We start from the raw sequence: 19,734 nt of genomic DNA, 5'->3' as shown, positions 1-19,734 counted from the left end.
ATAAAGTTAACATAAAGTTAACATAAAGCTCTCTTATGAGCCATCTAGTGCCATCTTTTAGAGATCATTAAAAAGATATCAGAAAGATAACATTTTCTAGAGATCATAAAGTTAACGTTTTTATGTTAAAATTAAGAGGCTAGTGTAAAATTAAAATTGACATGGAAAATAGGTTTAATTATTGTTTATTTGATAACACAATGAATAGTAACGATATTACATACAAATATAAATAATCTTATTATTAAAATTACAAATACTTTTACGGCTCAAGTAATGATATAGGAGTTTTAAATGTTGGTGGTGGTTGCTGATCCTTTTGGCTCACGTACGTGGCAGGTGGCATTGGTATATTATTTATTCCGCTATCTGAAAATAAAGTGTTTTATTAATAAGGAACAAAATAATCTATATATATATATATATAAAAGAAAGACGTGTTAGTTACACTATTTATAACTCAAGAACGGCTGAATCAATTTGACTGAAAATTGGTGGGCAGGTAGCTTAGAACCAGGAAACGGACATAGGATAATTTTTATCCCGTTTTCTATTTTTTATTACGCGCGGACGGAGTCGCGGGTAAAAGCTAGTTATATATAATTGAACAACTTTATTTGTTACATACCCTCATTATCAGAAGAACTTGACGATGATATTATCTTCTTTCTACTTTTAGTTTCTATAAAATAAATAAAATTAATATTAGAATTATTATATAAAAAATTTTAGGTAAAGGTAAAACAAATACTATTCATTTTTCTTTTCAATTTTCATGCAATTTTAAATTTTACAATTTAATTCAAACTAATGATCCATCTAATTCGAATTCACGCGCTTCGTCATATGCCTGTTATAAAAAAATAATGATAGTTTAATTAATTATTATCTCACTATTGATATAAGGGTGAGATACTGCAAATATTTGCATATCCATATTTGAAAGTTAAAGTACAGAAATACATGAAGAGATTATAACCAATTATTCCTGATCAACGAACTACATATTTTACTGTATAGTATAAATAATTTTACCAAATGGACCGCAGAGTTGAACATAATTATAAGTGATCCAATTATCTTTAGGGTTATCAGCTCGAATAATTAGTAAGGTAGGATTTTTTGTTTTCGGCCACTTGAAAGTTCGAGATTCTGAATCTACCCATGATGCAGGTACGATTGCAGACGTTTTATCCCAAAAAACTACGAAATACATCTTGTGTTGATTCCTAAAAAAAATATCAAATCAGAAATTGAAAATATTCATTAAATTTTAGGGCATTCTAAATTTTATCAGACACTTTTACAAAGACGATGCTGATAAGTTTTTTTTTTAATTATATATGAATGTATGAGTTAAATGAACAAAATTGTATACAAATGTTTAAAGTTAGAAATATTTTAAAAAGTAAAATATTTAAACTGCATTTAATTAAAATAGCGACGAGCATCGTCTTACAACAATTTTAAATAATTTAATTAGTTATAAAATATGAAAAAATGTGTTTATAACCTATATTCATACTTACAAGTTTATTTGTTCGGCAATTAAATTCTTGATAACTAACTGAATAATAAGAATCACAAATACTATTAATTATATTTTCAACCAGTATGTTAAGTCAAAAATATTACGTTTATGTGTAATAATTGAATAAAAACACTTAGCAATGCCAAAAGAATTACGATGCAATTCACGCTCGTCAACAATCACTCTTTAATGGATGAGTGAGAGGTCCGTATAGAACAAAATGGCCGCTGTTGGTTTTTAAAAGTTTTATTAACAATAAGCCCAGAAAGCAAATTTGTGCTATTCATTGTAAAGCGATGTAGCATTTTTCGTTTCCGCGTAATTTTATTCTTACGATATCTCCTAAACTATTAGACAGAATGATATAGTTTTAATAATTTTGTTTTAATAATTGCAAATATAATCTACATTAAATTCTCTTGGTAATGAACATATTTATTTACATAAGGGTTAATACTGAACTTGAATAATAGCGTCGGAAATAGGGCAAGAATTTAATTAATGTTTCGTAAAGAAAAAAATGGTTATTGTGAGAAAACTATAAAAGATAGATATATGCTATCGCGGACTTTTATTTAGCACATTTAAAGAGTTACAATTCGCCATACGTCATTTTGATGTAGGTCTTATAGTTTAGCCTACGTAAACGCTGAAAGCAAATATGTCCCTAATTTTCGCAACAAATTTTGAAGCTTATTCAAAATCTACTCGTCTTCTAGTTATTTAAAAAAAAAAAAAAAATGGGACCCACCTGCAAGCACTTCCTTTCGATTAAAATAATTTTTATCAAAATCGGACCACCAGGGGCGGAGATTCGCGGTAACACACATAAAAAAAAAAAAAAAATTCAGTCGAATTATTAACCTCCTTCTTTTTGAAGTCGGCTGAAAAAATATGTCCTCGAAAAGTCATCATTTAGTTATCATTGAGATTGCTTTAAAATGACATCGACAAAAAGTTATCGAAAAGACAACATTTTGCTGAGCTCTAAAAGTCAACATGTTTCAGACAACATTATGTCATCTTTCTGACTTTTATGCCGAACGGGTATGTATTAAAAGAGGATTTTAGTCTCAATAACCCAAGGTCAGTAGTCAAGTAATGCCCTCTGCTTCTAAATTTCACTTTTATTTAATACTAGTTGTCGCCTGCGACTCCGTCCGCAAGAAATTAAAAAAAAAAAACTTTATTAGTAGCCTATTTGTTCTTCTAGACTCTAGACTATGCTCTACATCTATACCAAATTTCATCGAGATCCATTGAGCCGTTTTGGAGATACCTTCAAACAAACATCCATCCATCCATCTAAACATTCGCATTTACAACATTAGTAAGACTAGTTGCTCTTACATAATTGTTATGGATACAGATTGAAAACACTAACAATTATTTGAACCTGGAATAATTTTCATCGTCATCCAAATAACATGAAGTAATATATAACAAAGATCCTTTAGGAAGGTTTCGGTGGCGCGTTGTTTGATCGCTTTTCACAGAAAACGGGCGTGTCACGAAAACTCTGTAATAAATCATTTCGGTGTTCCGCGTGATGCCCGAATAGTTGCCGGTTGCCAGTTGGCGGGACAGTGCAAGGCGGGCGGGCGATGTGCGTGGTTGCTTTAAACACGTCGATTCTTTCGTAAATCATGAAGCAAGTTTTATAAATGTTTTCAATATTTTTTTAATTCATCTTTATCATGATTACGTAGGTCTATGTTTATTTTAAATTACTATTTTTTGTTTATAATTTATTTTATGCTTTATTTTTACAGATTAAGTGAAAATGGAAGACGAAAATGATGAACATTTTATATTTCGATTGAACGATAACGGGTCTGGACCTAGTCTTCTTATGAAGGTATCTTGTAGTTTTAAAAGCTTTGTATTTAAGGTAAACTAGAATTATATAAATATAATGTAGAATAACGCTAAATTAAAATTTATTACAGCTGTTCAATCAGATCTACTTAGATATATTTATCCTCGCTATGAATTTATAGTTATTATATGTAATTATACCTATGTCATTAAAATAATATATGTTTATGGAATAATGTCAACTGTTAACCTCGGTTTTTCCTTACTAGATTATTAACGACAATTAAATAAATTCCCTACAGACTTTAATGAATCTTTGATTATAAAGTAATAAATTTAATTTTGTATAATTGTAGGTGGATTTCTGGACGTATATTTAATTCAACTATCATTCATGAATATAACATTACTAGCTGTCGTCCGCGACTCCGTTCCCGCGGAATTAAAACACAAACTTAATAAGTAGCCTATGTCTTCTTCCAGATTATGTTCTACAACCGTACTAAATTTCATCATGATCCGTTCTACCGTTTCGGAGATACCTTGAAACAAACATCCAGTTATCTAAACTTTGACATTAGTAAGATTATTGAGTTTATTGATTGCTAAAACAAGTTAGAAATATTACAAGAGACAACTTACGTTCAAGTTTGAATCACGGACAGCTAAACAAATTCCGTTTTTGGAATTTTCGTTCAGGGCTATATTTTCTGTTTTCAGGACCTGACATACATAGACATAACTTAACCAGTGTCAAGTTGGAGTAAATCTTTTGATATTTATGAATGAAAAGAGTGTTATGCACGAAATGTCTTAACAGTTTTTTAACTTCAATATTAAATTGTTTAAACTTTCGTGAGACATAATAATTAATTCATTAAGAAACGGCTTAACTCACGTGTGATTGACTAGTTTTAGACCCATCGGGGGTCCATCTTCAGGGCGAGTGTTTATTCTGAGGACGGACGAAGATGGACCCCCGATAGGTCCGAAATTAGTCGGTGCCGTCACCGGACGATCACACGTGAGTTAAGCCGTTTCTTAATGAATTAACTTCAATATTATTTTTACTCTTACATCAATTTTACTTTTTTATGATATTGGTTGGTGTAACTGTAAGGTTTGCGCGGAGCGTGGATGGCGCATGTACCAGGGCTGCGGCGACGAGCGATGGAACCTGTGGTGGCGGACCAGCGCCTTCCCCGCAGCCAGCTACAAGGCTCTCGGAGACTGGCAGGCAAGTCATGGACCTTTATCATATTTTGTCCTTCACTTTTTCATTACTTTCATATGGGGTTGAATCTTATCTTACTCTATATAGTATTCAGTGCTTAACTTGGTTTGAGTCACGTGGAGCAGATTAGTAGTTTTGTTTCCATACGCTGTTCAGTTGGCATGTCGCCGGGCAAAAGGTAGTCAACATTGATGGTAATAACATTTTAACCTAGAATCTAGAATTGTTTTGCTATGAAAAATAAGGAAGAAAGAAAGTTTATAAAAATATAGCGATTAGTTTCCGGGCAGCCGCTGCCGTGCCCGCCGCCCATTAGCCGACAGGCCTCGCGGAATGTGTAAGTGCCTAGCATTGACTTATGTTATTGCTATTTGAAACTCATACATTGCTCTTATTTCTTATATTGGAATGTTCTGAATTATGAGGGAAACGTCAAGAGACGTCACTTTTATAAACATAAACTCTTGGCGAAACAAATGTGCGAACAAAGTGGTTTACTGGGATTATTGTCGCAATGATTTTCATGACAGTTGTTGAAGATATCCAATAATTGTATATCGGTGGGTATCCTTAACGAATCATTAACAGAAGTAGAAACATGGAACGACTACATCTTTTGCATGAAATAGACAGCTCCTCTGATTCCAAGGGAATGCATGAGAAGGAAAAGAGAATTTGTTATGGTAGGGATTTTTAGGTTAAAGAAATAATTTTCTGTTAATGTAACGTGCCAAAATTGATATTACTACCTACTAGTGTTTTGTAATCTGTCATGTCAATACCTAATCAAAAGGTTATTGCTCTCTAGTAGTCATTGATAGTTTTACTGCCGCGGCTTGTGTTTGACAAGTATTTTTATTTATGTTTATTTCGATTTCAGTTCATGAACCACATTCCAAAAGGAGGATCGATATGCCGGAAGGACAGTCTGTCGCGTCTTCTACGTTGTATGAGGAGGATATATGGGTCTATTTACGACTTTAGGTAAATTATAATAAGTATTTGATAAGATTACTTCTTTTTATCACATCAATAATTACTAAGCTGCTGTTTTATGACTTTTGTCAAATCAGTGCGGGACTTAACATATATCTTTGAAATTCTTCTGCGCATAAATGTATATATGTAAATCCTAAAACACATTGGTACCTGGTGGGATTCGAACCCAGTATAGTGGTTAAACCCTAAGCCATCGACGGCCACATCATCGGTCATTCAGGACTTACTGGACAGTATTTTCTTTTATATTTATTGTATGTATTTTTTTAGATATTAGCTCAGTGCATTGTATCTAGAATAACATAGCAGTTGTTTAGTTAATTCAAACTGCAGCACAGCAGGTATAGCTTTCACAACGACAATGATTCGTTGAAATAACCATAGTTTTTTTGTTTTATTTAAGTAGTACTCACTTTAGAGAGAGTTAGTACTAACTTTATTTGAGATAGACGAATAAATTCAACTTACTTAAAGAGATTTCGAGCACATGATTTTCGCTCATTCATAAATGTGTAAATTTATTTACCATTGATTCAGTTATTGACGTTTATGTTACGTTTTCAATTCTCCATTAATTTTCCATAGCAATAAAATTTGGTCGTAACTGATCGTAACTGCTCTAATGCAATCTGAACGCAGAAGATTATAATTTAAATAATGATCGGGGGTAAACGGAAAGCTTTGCGAAGGACACGGCAACCCGATATTTTTAATTTAAAGCAATAAAAATGAAGAAAAACAAATGCAAGCACGCGACTCTATCGAGGACTGTAAATTCTAATTATGTTCTGAGACGGATCATTACGCTTTGTTTTTTGTGCTGAATAAAATTGATTTATAAGCAATCGTAAAAAAAGCATCAAATAGTATTAGCGTAAATGTACAGTGTGCATAAACGAAAATACAATACGACCAAAGTTGCCTTTATTTTGTACTTTTAACGAATTTATCTCTGTGTTTAGTTCTATTTTGGTATTTTCTTCCTAGATCTCTTTTTCTACGGACAACTTACAAGATTCGTATAATTTTATTAAAAAATAAACTGTTTATATAATTCACTTAATTAAAATTAACTTAATTTTAAAGAATTACTTGTCTAAAGCATTATTTAATGAGGTGTGTGTAGAGAAATAAGTTATTATACGTCATGTATTTTTTTGTTTGTTCGGTCGTGTCTTGCATAGAAGTCAATCGGCCCACGTCATCGGCCATTTGAATGGATCTACGCGACCGTTCGCGTGGCGCACGGCATTATCTAGTTCGTGTTTGTTGCGATACGTACAATGTATAAAAATATACAAAGAAATTACGATGTCTTTTGAAAAATAAAACTTTGAATAGTTACGTTATTAGAAGTTGCGTCTGTAGGGACTATGGAATGACTAGCTTCAAGGTTGCTTGTGCAATGAACATCCTAATATCTTGTTCTATAAATAGCAAGCCTTTCCTTACATAATTTAATGATAAGAAAATCATGATAGTAACGTAAGTAAATCATTTATACATAGAACTGTCATACAAACCAAAAAATACTGGCAAGTTTATGTTGTAGTTTTTTAGCAATGGACATCGATGGTTAATTAGTGAAAATGCCTAACATAACCAAGTACAAACTGTAGCTAAGTATTATGCAGATAGTTTGGATTTACTAGAAGAGAAGTTAATCAGTGTATAGTATAGTCAATTCACCAATATTGGCAACTACGATGTACATATTTGCGAAGTGGTTCATCCTTTTTTCCAATTGTGCACAAAAATTTACAGCATCAGAAATATCACATCTTGTTCAAATACATTATCTAACTAATTATTTTGTACAAGGAATATTTCATACAATAAGACTGTTGTACAAAAGATAATTTATGACAAAAATTTTCTATTTAAAGTCAAGGCAAGAAAAGTGTAAGTTGCCTCGCAAATGTTTCTATGTTTATTGCAAATGTAACTTTGTCATTTCTTTGTTCATGATTAAGTATCCACGTAATTGAAGGTTACTGTAGACTGGTGATATTCCACAAGAACTTGGTAGGAATGCATCTATTTATTTTTAACACAACTTAACCTTCGCTACTAATCGAGTTTATTTAAAGGATTTTTAAATGGAAATTTTGATTTCTTAGAGAGGTACATTAGAAACGGCTAAAGGTATCGACATGACCAAATATAAGTTTACCAAAACTATTCAAACTTAGTTTTCATTAAAACAGCTTGGAGGAAAGCTAACATTGATAGAATTTAGAAGAGATGGATTTATTGCATGCAAATGGCATGATTAAGAAAGACGTGATGACTGATATATGTAAATTATAAATTGACCTGAAAAACAAAACAGGTGCACTGTCTCCACGTAGAGTGGGATAACGACAGGGAGATGATGATGATAACATAGAAATGGTAAAAAATAAACGTATATACTCGTATCTTTTAAACGCAATCTTTGAGTCTGTTATTTTTCTTAACACTAGTGACATTAAAGAATTTATCTACATAATTAACAAATTAGCAAAATTCTAATAAATTATTTAAACTAGCAATTCTTTGTAAATTGTGATTAATAGAAACTGTTTAAAACAATTCTGTTGACTAAAACTGCAATGGAAGCTTTGTTGAAAATTAAATTAGCGAAGTTTGTCGGCGACGTTTAGAGGTCACATTAAAAACTCTTCCGGGCCTCGCCTCGAGAGGTGATAGTTCACGGTAATATTAAATTATAATTTTTGAATATTAATGAATCGTGCTTTTGTAGCAATTACCCCCAAGTGGTACGGATCGCGTGCACTCCCAAAGATCCGATGCCTTTGTACTGTTTGAGACATTAAATGATGGCGCGCTTGCTCGCTCCCCGTAGGCCCCGCCAGCCCCGCTCCCCTTGCTTTGCATGGCCCGAGTTCTTATTACTTTCGGTGGACTAAATTTGTATTCAAATTTACATTTCACTTTTAAATGACCGTTAAATTCTATCATCATTTTAAGGCTAGAAATATGTTTTTCAAGTAAGTAAAGCTAGGAAAAAATTTAATTGTGTTTAAGTGTTAGTTTTATAAATTATATTTATTAATTTTCCAGTCCACCTTGCTTCCATCTGCCGTTAGAATATGCGAAGTTGGTGTCGGAATGTTCTCGTCTCCGGCGCGCCGAGGACGGCTCGGGCTCCAACGTGGTCTGGATACACAAACCCGTCGCGCAGAGCCAGGGTCGCGGGATATTCTTGTTTCGGGTACATTCTATTTAATTTTTTTTAGAAACTGTTGATGCGTTTCCTGCATCTTTTAAAAATTTTTTAATGATCATTGTCTAGCGGTGTTTCTAAAGCGATACGACTTAAGATTCTCTAAAATACTGCCCGCTCCGGAGACCCCCAGATTATACTGAACGATGTCAATGACAGGCTTAGGTAGGCCATAGCTTTGATTCAAACTTTGCACACATTATAATTTGGATCAATAATTTCATAGGTTATTGATTAGTTTTATCAATTTCGTTGTGTGTGGTGTTTCAGAGTGTTTGCGAGATGCGTTGCGGGGGTGCGGCGGTGGTGCAACGGTACATCGAGCGCCCTCTGTTGGTCGCCGGGTATAAGTTCGACCTCCGCCTGTACGTGTGTGTGCCGGGGTACCGCCCTCTCACCGCTTATATGTACGCGGAGGGGCTGGCTAGGTTTGGTGAGATAATTTGGTATTTATTTTAATCACTGGTAATTAAATAGACACCCATATATACAAAAGTTACCAGGTTTAAAAGTATATTCTCAATTATAATGATTTTCGGTGTTTCAGATGCATTTTTAGCCGACTTCAAAAAGAAGGAGGTTATCAATTCGACTGAATTTTTTTTTTTTTTTTTTTTTATGTGTGTTACCGCGAATCTCCGCCCCTGGTGGTCCGATTTTGATAAAAATTATTTTAATCGAAAGGAAGTGCTTGCAGGTGGGTCCCATTTTTTTTTTTTTTTTTTTAAATAACTAGAAGACTAGTAGATTTTGAATAAGCTTCAAAATTTGTTGCGAAAATTAGGGACATTTTTGCTTTCAGCGCTTACGTAGGCTAAACTATAAGACCTACATCAAAATGACGTATGGCGAATTGTAGCTCTTTAAATGTGCTAAATAAAAGTCCGCGATAGCATATATCTATCTTTTATAGTTTTCTCACAATAACCATTCTTTTCTTTACGAAACATTAATTAAATTCTTGCCCTATTTCCGACGCTATTATTCAATTTCAGTATTAACCCTTATGTAAATAAATATGTTCATTATCAAGAGAATTTAATGTAGATTATATTTGAAATTGAAACTATATCATTCTGTCTAATAGTTTAGGAGATATCGTAAGAATAAAATTACGCGGAAACGAAAAATGCTACATCGCGTTACAATGAATAGCACAAATTTGCTTTCTGGGATTACGTAGGTCAAACTATATGACCTACATTAAAATGATGTATCGAGTAATTATAGATCCTTAAATTTGCTAAATAAAAGTCTCAGGTGGCATATATCTATCATCTATGGATGTCTCACAAAAACCATGTTATTATGAACAAACTTCGATTAAATTGCACACGAAAAACAGCGTCGTAAGCTTACGGCGCTATTATATTATATTCGATATGAATCCTTATCCAAATAAATATGTTTGATGGCTAGAGTATTAAATGCAGATTACATTAGCCTTTAAACTATGTAATTCTGATCAATAGTTTGGAAGATATTAAATTATTAAAAACTACGCGCATTCGAAAAATGCTACTGTGGCGCGCGGCTGGACTAAATTAAAGGCACGCTACGATGTATTAGTTCGTTAATTTTCAATTTGTATACCGATTTTGATAATTATTTCATTGTTTAAAGGATAAGTGGTTATCTGGTGTATTCTAAATTAGTTTTTGAATTGAAGTACACACATATTAAATAGGAAAGTCCGTATTAAGGAAATTTGTAATTAAACTTCACTAAAAATTGAGAAATAAAACAAACATTTTAAGAAAAAAAAATAGCCGACTTCAAAACAAAAAAAACTATCTCAAACAAAATGCGCTCAAAAGTAACGTAAAAAAACAATTTCAAACAAAATGCACTCAAAAGTAACGTAAAAAAACAATTTCAAACAAAATTCACTCAAAAGTAACATAAAAAAACAATTTCAAACAAAATGCATTCAAAAGTACCATAAAAAACAATCTCAAACAAAATACACTAAAAAGAAACAAAATAATGTCATGAAAACTTCTTTCTTTCTTTCTTCTCTCTTTCAAAAACCCTCTAAACTCTAAAGAAAGTTCTCTTCTTTCTTGTAACATGTCTATATTGTATAATTATTGTTATTTTGGAGTCGGTTTCGGCCTAAGTAGGGACATAAACGTAAGTATGTCTAATACATCTCAAATATAAAATGTCACCTATTTACTTCGGCCGACACCGACTGCGAAATAACAATAATTATACAATATAGACATGTTACAAGAAAGAAGAGAACTTTCTTTAGAGTTTAGAGGGTTTTTGAAAGAGAGAAGAAAGAAAGAAAGAAGTTTTCATGACATTATTTTGTTTCTTTTTAGTGTATTTTGTTTGAGATTGTTTTTTATGGTACTTTTGAATGCATTTTGTTTGAAATTGTTTTTTTATGTTACTTTTGAGTGAATTTTGTTTGAAATTGTTTTTTTACGTTACTTTTGAGTGCATTTTTTTATATTCACCCAGTTTTCATTTTTTTCAGGAACAGACAAGTATACGTTATCGGACATTCATAATCCGTACAGACATCTAACTAACTCATCTTTAAACAAAACAGGACCACGATACGCTGAGTGCAAGGATAGGATTGGCAGTGGTTCGTATGAAAAAAATATAGTATTACAATTGTATTGTTTTATTACATTTTATTCGAACGTGCCTACGTAATGTGGTACAATGGCATGGTATGGCACAAAGAGTAAACAATGTAATAATTACGCTATACTGAAAAACTTGAATTACATTAAATTAGAAATGTTGAATTAGAAAACTTTGAGCTTAACGTCTTTCTTTTGTGTTTTCTATTATTTTATATTATAAGCATAAACATCATGATGTAACCTGCACATATCTGAGAAAAAATTTAAAGATATATGTGAAGTCAACCAATCCGCACTGGGCCAGCGTGGTTGACTATGCCGTAGTCAGCCACGCTGGCCCAGTGCGGATTCTAAGTCTAGCCCCTAACTTGTGGTAGGCTCTGAGCCCCTCAGTGGGGACATATAGTGAGCTGATAATAATTAAAAGCCTGATTAGGTTGCAAGTGGACATTGAAGCAAGTCCGCCGAGCGCTGGTGGGTCGCTGGGGCGCGGTGGAGTGGCTGGTGTGGCAGCGCGTGCGGGCGCTGGTCACGCTTACGTTGCTGGCCCAGGCGGCCGGCACACCTCCAGCTAGAAACTGCTTCGAGTTCTACGGCTTTGATGTACTGCTGGACGAGTCTATGAAGCCCTGGCTACTTGAGGTGATAAATTATAGTTGAGGCTGTTTTACTCGCAAATGTTATTGTTTTTAGACTAACATTTGCTTGCCTTATAAACAAGTATCATTATGTTGAAAATGGTTATTCAGTCTTCTAATGTATTTATTACGGGAATTGGTTATGAAACTGTGTAAACGTGAACTCTGCTATTACACTCATGCAAAACCTTTCTTTTATTCGTTTTCTTTCCTTCAAAAACAGATAAATTCGTTTTAAATACAAAGGTGTTCCGTAGGAAGTTTATAAATTATGACATAGTTTCTATTGTTATAGCTGACGAAATGTAAAATAAAGACTATTATAAAATGTCTCGTACTATAAGAAAAAAACATTTTGATATCAATTATATAAAATCAACTTTTATAGGTGAACCTGTCGCCAGCACTGGCCGCAGACTGCGAGGCGGATGTGACAGTGAAGCAGCCCATGCTGCACGAGCTGTTCGACCTGCTCGGCATGCCCATGAGGCATACGGGTTTATCCCTGCTGCAGGGACCACCCACAATAGTCAATAGGTATGTGATAAACATGCTACGAGCGTTAAAGGTTATCGCTCATTAGACCCAGTAAAGGTTATAAGTAGTCAAAATCAATTTTTTAAAAACATTAGCTAAACTTGATAATGTCAAGGTTTTTTGTTTCAACAATGAGTTTTTATTGATGTTGAAAAATTTCTCTGCGAACATATCATGTCAGTTACAGAAGGAATATGGATGATTTCCATTCAAACACCACAAGTAGTCGATTGAAATCCGTCCACCATACCGTCTGTATTACAAAATTGACGCTGGTTTACTTAAATGTTACCTCTGAAGTACCAATTGTATAAGGGCATAATATTATTATGTAGAGTAATACGGTAATGTTCAGTTGTAGTTCAGAAGACGAGAGCGGCGCGCCCCGTGCACCGCGCGTAGCCACGACCACGCGACGCGGCGCGCGGTTCCGCCGACGACGCGCGATGCCCGTACATTGCATCACCTTGCAGCATCCCACAGCTGATAAGTTCACGGTACTTATTTCAAGATTAATTAATAGCCTAAGTGAGATCAATGTAAATATATTTTCATACAACACACGTTTTGAATGTAACCACGCAGTGGTAGTGTAGTAATTTTAGAATTAACGGATTGAATAGTTCCGCTGTTTGTTTCAGGATTTTAGCAATAAAAACGTTCATACGGATCGATTAAATAACTCTTTAATCGAAACAAGTACAAGTGCTGACATACCCAAATCACAGGTAGTTATCGTTTAGGTACGTGTTTTTATAGAAGCGGTAAGTTTAGCTGTATACTTTCCGGACAACAAATAAAGTACCTTGTTGATACTGCGTTTTACGCGGAGCCTATATTTACTTTTTAGCGGTGAGACCCTCTCTTCTTTGAAATGTACAAGAAGCTAATTTTGCTAAGGGCTTTATATTCCTCCTATACATATGTTAATATATGTAAAAGTATTTGTTTATTTCAGTCATCGTCTAGTGTAGGGGGCGCTGATTCCGAGGAGACCTGGCGCGGCGGGTACGCTACCGCGGCGAGCCGGCGACGCGCGCTCGATGCGAGCACGTGGGGCAACGGCGTGCGTTGGCACCGCGCGCCCTCCCGCCTCGGTCACTGGATCAGGATATACCCGCACACCCTGCCGCAGGACGAACTAGTGAGACTACTAACTGCTACATCCATAACTTAGAACTTGTCATCATCTCTTTGATCGTTGTCCTACATAGGGTTGGGTCATTAAAAGTAGCAAGTACACTTTTCATTCACTTTAACTTCTGTCAAAGACATATTATTTAAAACAATCTTAGATTTTAGCATAAACAAGTAATAATTTATTTAAAAAAAATCCGCCAACCAGAACGATTTAAGTATTCCTCTACGAATTTGGTTCCGGTTTCCCTTCGTAGCTGAGGGCTACATGTGATCGCCTTTCTGTGTACACAATCTATATTTTTTGTCATTGCAGCAACTATCTGTGGAGGAGGCGAGAGAAAGTGTGGCACATGTATCAAAGTTGCTACGAGCGGCGAGGGAGGTCGTCAAAGAGAGTGGGCGAGATATGCGTGCACCCCGGGACGCCGCGCGCGATGCCGCCTTCGAGACCTCGCTACGCAAGAAGCTTGGCTACGGATCGCATTTCGAAGTCTGGCTTCCTCCCTTCTAATGTGTTCAAACGTGAAGTTACTAATTGTAAGATAAAAAAGTAATAAACCCTTAAGCGATAAATTCGAGTTTAATTTTCATCCCAAATAGAATATTTTAGAAAATATACGGTTATGCTGTATAAAAATAATCGTAACGTAATTTTTTTTTGTACGTCCAATGTAACCTGTTAAGGGTCGAGGGCTTAATTACGTAACGTGTTAAATATCATTGTAACGTAAAATTGTTTATTATTACAACTCAAATTGTTATTTTTGTTAGCACTAACAACCCATGAAACAAAGATTTTTTAATTTTTTTAGATTTTTTAAAGATGATCCTTAAGGTTGGCACATTACCATAAAAGTTATACAAAAATTATATAAAGTTTATAGCCTTTTTCTTAGAACATTGCATTTTGCATGTTTTTAATTAAATTCGAATCTTGTAATCGTTTTTTATCAATGTTATTATTTTATTAAGTAAAATAAAACATGAATATTTAACGCTAAAATTAGCTCCAATAACATACTCCAATTAAGTATTTTTGTAAAATTATTAAATAGATAAATCTGTTGAGTAAATCTAGACACTCGAGATTTAGGGATTAAGGAAAGCCAAGACGAGGTTAAGGGGCTGTTATTAAAGCCATAAGTCTTATGGATTTCCGCCTGCACACTGCGGGGCGGGGCGGGGGAGTCCCCAACGTTATTAAATGCATGTAACCGGTCATCTAGCTCGCTATCTCCTCCCATACATATAATTATTTCTAACAAGCTTGTAAGCTGTAACCATCCTTAAATCGATAAAGCATTATCTAAACTGAGAGTTGTAATTCATCTTATTGCTATGTATTTTTTTTAGTTATGTTCCATTCTTTCACTTTCTTATTTCACGTCGCGTAAGAAATTTAGAAAACAAATAAAAACAGTCGCAAAATACAAATGGATAGCTTTTAGATTAGTTACCATGACTACGGGATTTAAAACTAACTTAACAAACTGGACATTTATAACATTGTTTTACAATCGGTTGTGTGATATTTTTACATAACTCGTTTGTAGAGGGTAACAATTAGAAATCATTTCCCAAACCGTGTGGTCTTCACGCTCCATAATGGGCTAAATAAATTTGGCGAGGTAGTGGGTCGTGTAATGGGTCGGATGCGGCGAATGCGGCTCCACAAACAGAGCCGTCACGTCGTTAGCCCGCCACAGAGCGTCGCTCTGCAATACCCCTTTACCCCTCACCTCGCCTAGTTCAGCCAAATGATATGTTGAACTCGTTAGCATCTGTTAGGACTATTGTGTTACAAATCTGCGTGTTGCCAAATTTGCTGTTAAAATAGCAGCAAATAAGCATTGTATCCACAAGGAAAAATACCAACTTCTGCGAAATTCAAGTGAAAACTAAATTCAATGAACTGAACAAAGCGATTCAAGCCATAGCATAACACGAAGTAAACCAAACAGTGAAATCACAGAGTAATGCAGACACAGAGAGAATGCTTCGAATTCCGAGCTGGCAGCCAATGATTATGTTGTGCTGAATAACTCGCCTTTGGTTTATTTTATTTAGATGTATGTTTAACGACGAGGTTTTTTGTTAAATATAGTTCTTTTTAAATTGTTTTTCCTCATATTAACCGTATTGATGAACTAAATGTATTTGAAATAAAATAAGGAAAAATCTTTCAACTTCCAACTTGAGTATGTCATACTTTGGAACTTAGTCACAGTTTTCTTCGAATATCATAGCTTTCTTATTTCTTATTATATTTCATTATAATGAAAATCTACGGAAATCATCATTTATATTACGGTCTTTTTTTCTAAAAACATATGTTACAAACGCCGCAAAGGTACATAAAGCATATAACATTATAAAGCGTAAACTTTTTTACTGCAACTACTTTTATTTCGTTTTTAAAAGCGTAATATTTTTACTTTGGCTGACCTATATCATAGGGAATGTGCACAGTAATTGAGATACGTGTACTGAAATAACCCGTGGACCGTTGCGAGGTAATGGAAAAACACAATGGGTATGGAACAATGCTCCACTCACCGGTCTTTACCGTCTAGTCAAATGGAAATTTTAGTTCTCATGTCCATCCGAATTGCGCTACAATAATTCCTCTGGATTTTGAATATAGTCATTTAACGACCGAACAAAATAAATCGAACCATTCACATATTTAAAGAAACTTTTTAATTCTGCTTAAAATTTTACCGATCTAAGGAATGTTCTTACGCGAAATCAAAAAACTAATGCTAATCGTTTATAGATCAATTGATCCAGTTGTACTCAATACAATACAAATTCATTAAAATAAATCGTTTACCGCATATAAAATTAGTCATAGTAACGTGAATAAGTGTTGCAGTGTTAATAAAATATAAAATTAACAGCAATTAAAAGTGGCCAAACCTAGCTAAGCAAAGTTGTTGAGTTACTGTTTTTAGATACCTTTCACAAGATTATCGGTAGTCCAGTTGGGTGTTTCTATTTTTTCCCCTTTAGGCCTTTAGGATTGATCGGTAGACCTTCGGCCCATCAAACCAACACCCGTTGTATATGATAAACATATTTAAAATAAAATTAACTTTTCGTAGAAGCGTATATTGAGAAACATGAACAGACAACTAAAAATACAGTGAATATAAGAACGTCCTCTTTTTTCAACACTTTAAATTCTGCTTTTTTCTTAATGTCTAGATCAAGTTGTATTCAAATTTAAATAAAGAACTAAGTTTAAACCCAACAAGCTGGCTAAGTTCATCTAAATTGATTTTAGCCAAGTTATGAACAACTAGAATATCTAGAGAAATTAATGTCCTGTCTTTAAATGACTAGGCCTAAAAAAGTATAAAGAAATAAAATAATTATCTCACATCATTATGACAACACAGACTTTTATCAAAAGGCATTATAATTAAAAGTGTCCATTGCATCGATTACATAGGTCACAGCAAAGTGAGGTCCATTAGAATTGTATCCGCGCTCTAAAATTTCCATTTGACTCGTGTCGTTAAAGAGCAGAGTGAGGGTTCCATTGTGCCGTGTCCATTGTGTTTCTGTATCGGCCGGCACGGCTCATGCGAGCTGTTTCAGGCCACTTCATATATTTCAATTAACGCACTCACATTGTACGGCTGAAAATGTTAATAGGAACAGTTTCGATAAACGTTTTTTGAAACGTTCTTTAAGCCTTTTATATTTTCGTTCTTTGTATTTTCTGCTCTATTGATGTGACAACTGAAATAAAGTACCTACGTGTATTATTTTGTGTACGATTGGAATAATTAATAACTTAACTCTTAAAATTGTATATATATATATACAGAACTGCTTTTATCTGAGATTGTATCTGTTCGAGGAAATAATATAATTTTGCAGTAGTAACTTCGATCAACAATACCAAATGTTGACTTGTATAAACAAAATAAAGTAACATATACGTTGTCATCCATCAAAGTTAGTGGCTATTTAAAATCATATTCCTGAATATGGGCTCGCTTCCCCGAGCAGCGCGTGCAATATGCGCCCGATAAATCTCGGCGCCCGCCAAGACATATTCGGTTTAGGGAGTCGTTATAGCTTGGATATAACTTACTTCGTATTATGTTTTACCTGCATATTGAGAGACTTGTTTACGGCTTACTTCAAGTTTCAATCTTTATAAAGACTGGAGAATCGTTAAAATATTTCCATTTCCATTAGGTATTGAAAAAAGAAATTTTTGCCATATTGGGACAGTATTTAAAGTCTGTGTGTCGCCAAAAGCCATTACAGACATTACATTTTAAGACAACATTAATAGAAAGCGCGTAAAACTTTGTTGCAGGTCAATAAATAGTCGTGAACGCAATAAATTCTTGATAAAAAATTTTGAAGAAGCACTACGAACATGTCTGCTGCAAATTTTGAGCTTAATAATTCATTAAGCCTTGCATGTCTTTCTTATAGACGATTAAGATTTAAAACGAAAATAAAACTGCACGTATACGACATACGCTTTTCACTAAAGTTGCTTTTTAACATAAAAAGTCGTTTGTACATCGAACTAAGCATGAAAAGGTTAAAAGAACATTACAAAAACGATTATCGAAATTGTTCCTATTAGCATTTACAGTTAGCTGTAGAACGTGAGTGCGTTAATTGAAATATATGAAGTGGCCTGAAACAGCTCGCATGAGCCACGCCGGCCGATACAGAAACACAATGGACGCGGCACAATGGCACCTTCAATCCGCTCTATAACGACACGAGTCAAATGGAAATTTTAGAGCGCGGATACAATTCCAATAGACCTCACTTTGCTGTGACCGATGTAATCGATGCAATGGACACATTTAACTATATTGATCTGGAATCAAATAAGCTTTTTTAGCGTTGCTTTCCTCAAAGTTTATTGAAATTATGTTATTCCTATTTTTTTTTTCATTTCGGGAAATGTTTATTGAATTATGCTCTGTTAAATTATATCATTTTTAACAAACAAATCGAGAAAAGAAATCAACATGTGCAAAGAATTCCCGAGCGGGGTGTCCACTGCTCTCGTTGTGTACTGTCACCTAACTCTATATTAACATTTGAATTACAAACTACACACTCGTACATTGACGAAGCCGCATATGCAATACGGCTCTAATGGTCGAATTCAGAAATGAATACACTCGACCCACACGGACGGCTATCAAAATTAGATGGAAATGACGTAGCCAGTCGTTCATCGGTCATTTCTATGCAATTATGAGTGGGACTGATTGTGAGAATTGATATTTCAAAGTCAAATAGTTAATTAAATTTAATAGAATGAACATTTTCACAGTAGAAGAGGTATTTTTGCAGTGTCAAAGTTGCTTACATACTTTCCACAAATGTAATTAACGTCAATAGTAGCAGGAGCTTCAAAATTCTCGCAGCAATGCTTAGAGAATCCTTCGTCCATGAATATAAAAGAAAGGGAGAACAAGTAGGCAGTCGATTTATGTTTTGCATAAAAGTGTGATCAAATTTAAAAAAAGGCTAGATGATTGTCGATCGGTGGTCGGTAGGGTCGGTGCAGCCGTAAAATTATTAATTCCGTATTCCGTAATAACCGGGGCGACACATCGGCACACATCGGCCACCGCGACAATTGAATGAGCGACCGTAGGACGCGTTCGGCCGAGCAATCCATTATGCAGATTGGTAGTCGGATTGCGGCATTGTCGTGCCTCCGCTCTGCCTATTACGCACGGGCCGAGACCGCCCAGTCCAGTCGACCAGCCGGCCAGGCGGCCAGCCGCTAGCGCGATTCGTTTTATGGATATTGCATCGTTGGATTAACGATTGATTGACGACCTCGCAAACGAATGCCTTCTGTTTTAGCTTTCGCGTAAACTCTTTAAACTAAAAACAGGAAGAATTTGAATTTATTAATGGATGCGTAGTATGACAAATGTACCGTGATAAATTAACAATGAAAAATATATCTATAAACATACATAAATAAGGTACGCGATTCC

General features: G+C 34.5%; 1 protein-coding gene across 1 annotated transcript; it reads left to right on the top strand.

Moving 5' to 3' along the window:
* The first annotated feature begins 3,124 nt into the window (after positions 1-3,124).
* LOC106714919 (probable tubulin polyglutamylase TTLL2) lies at positions 3,125-14,308 on the top strand. The gene is made up of 13 exons (XM_014508046.2): positions 3,125-3,182; positions 3,304-3,389; positions 4,470-4,586; positions 5,464-5,567; positions 8,649-8,799; positions 9,082-9,244; positions 11,300-11,413; positions 11,854-12,059; positions 12,444-12,592; positions 12,948-13,089; positions 13,234-13,320; positions 13,551-13,736; positions 14,046-14,308. Exons 2-13 carry the CDS (start codon positions 3,315-3,317, stop codon positions 14,241-14,243), a joined length of 1,692 nt encoding a protein of 563 aa, XP_014363532.2. The 5' UTR covers positions 3,125-3,182; positions 3,304-3,314; the 3' UTR covers positions 14,244-14,308.
* Positions 14,309-19,734: the final 5,426 nt, after the last annotated feature.

Source organism: Papilio machaon, chromosome 6 (genome assembly GCF_912999745.1).
Source record: "Papilio machaon chromosome 6, ilPapMach1.1, whole genome shotgun sequence".
Taxonomy (NCBI): domain Eukaryota; kingdom Metazoa; phylum Arthropoda; class Insecta; order Lepidoptera; family Papilionidae; genus Papilio; species Papilio machaon.
The sequence above is the reverse complement of the archived record's forward strand: the minus strand, read 5'-3'. Positions and strand labels throughout refer to the sequence as shown.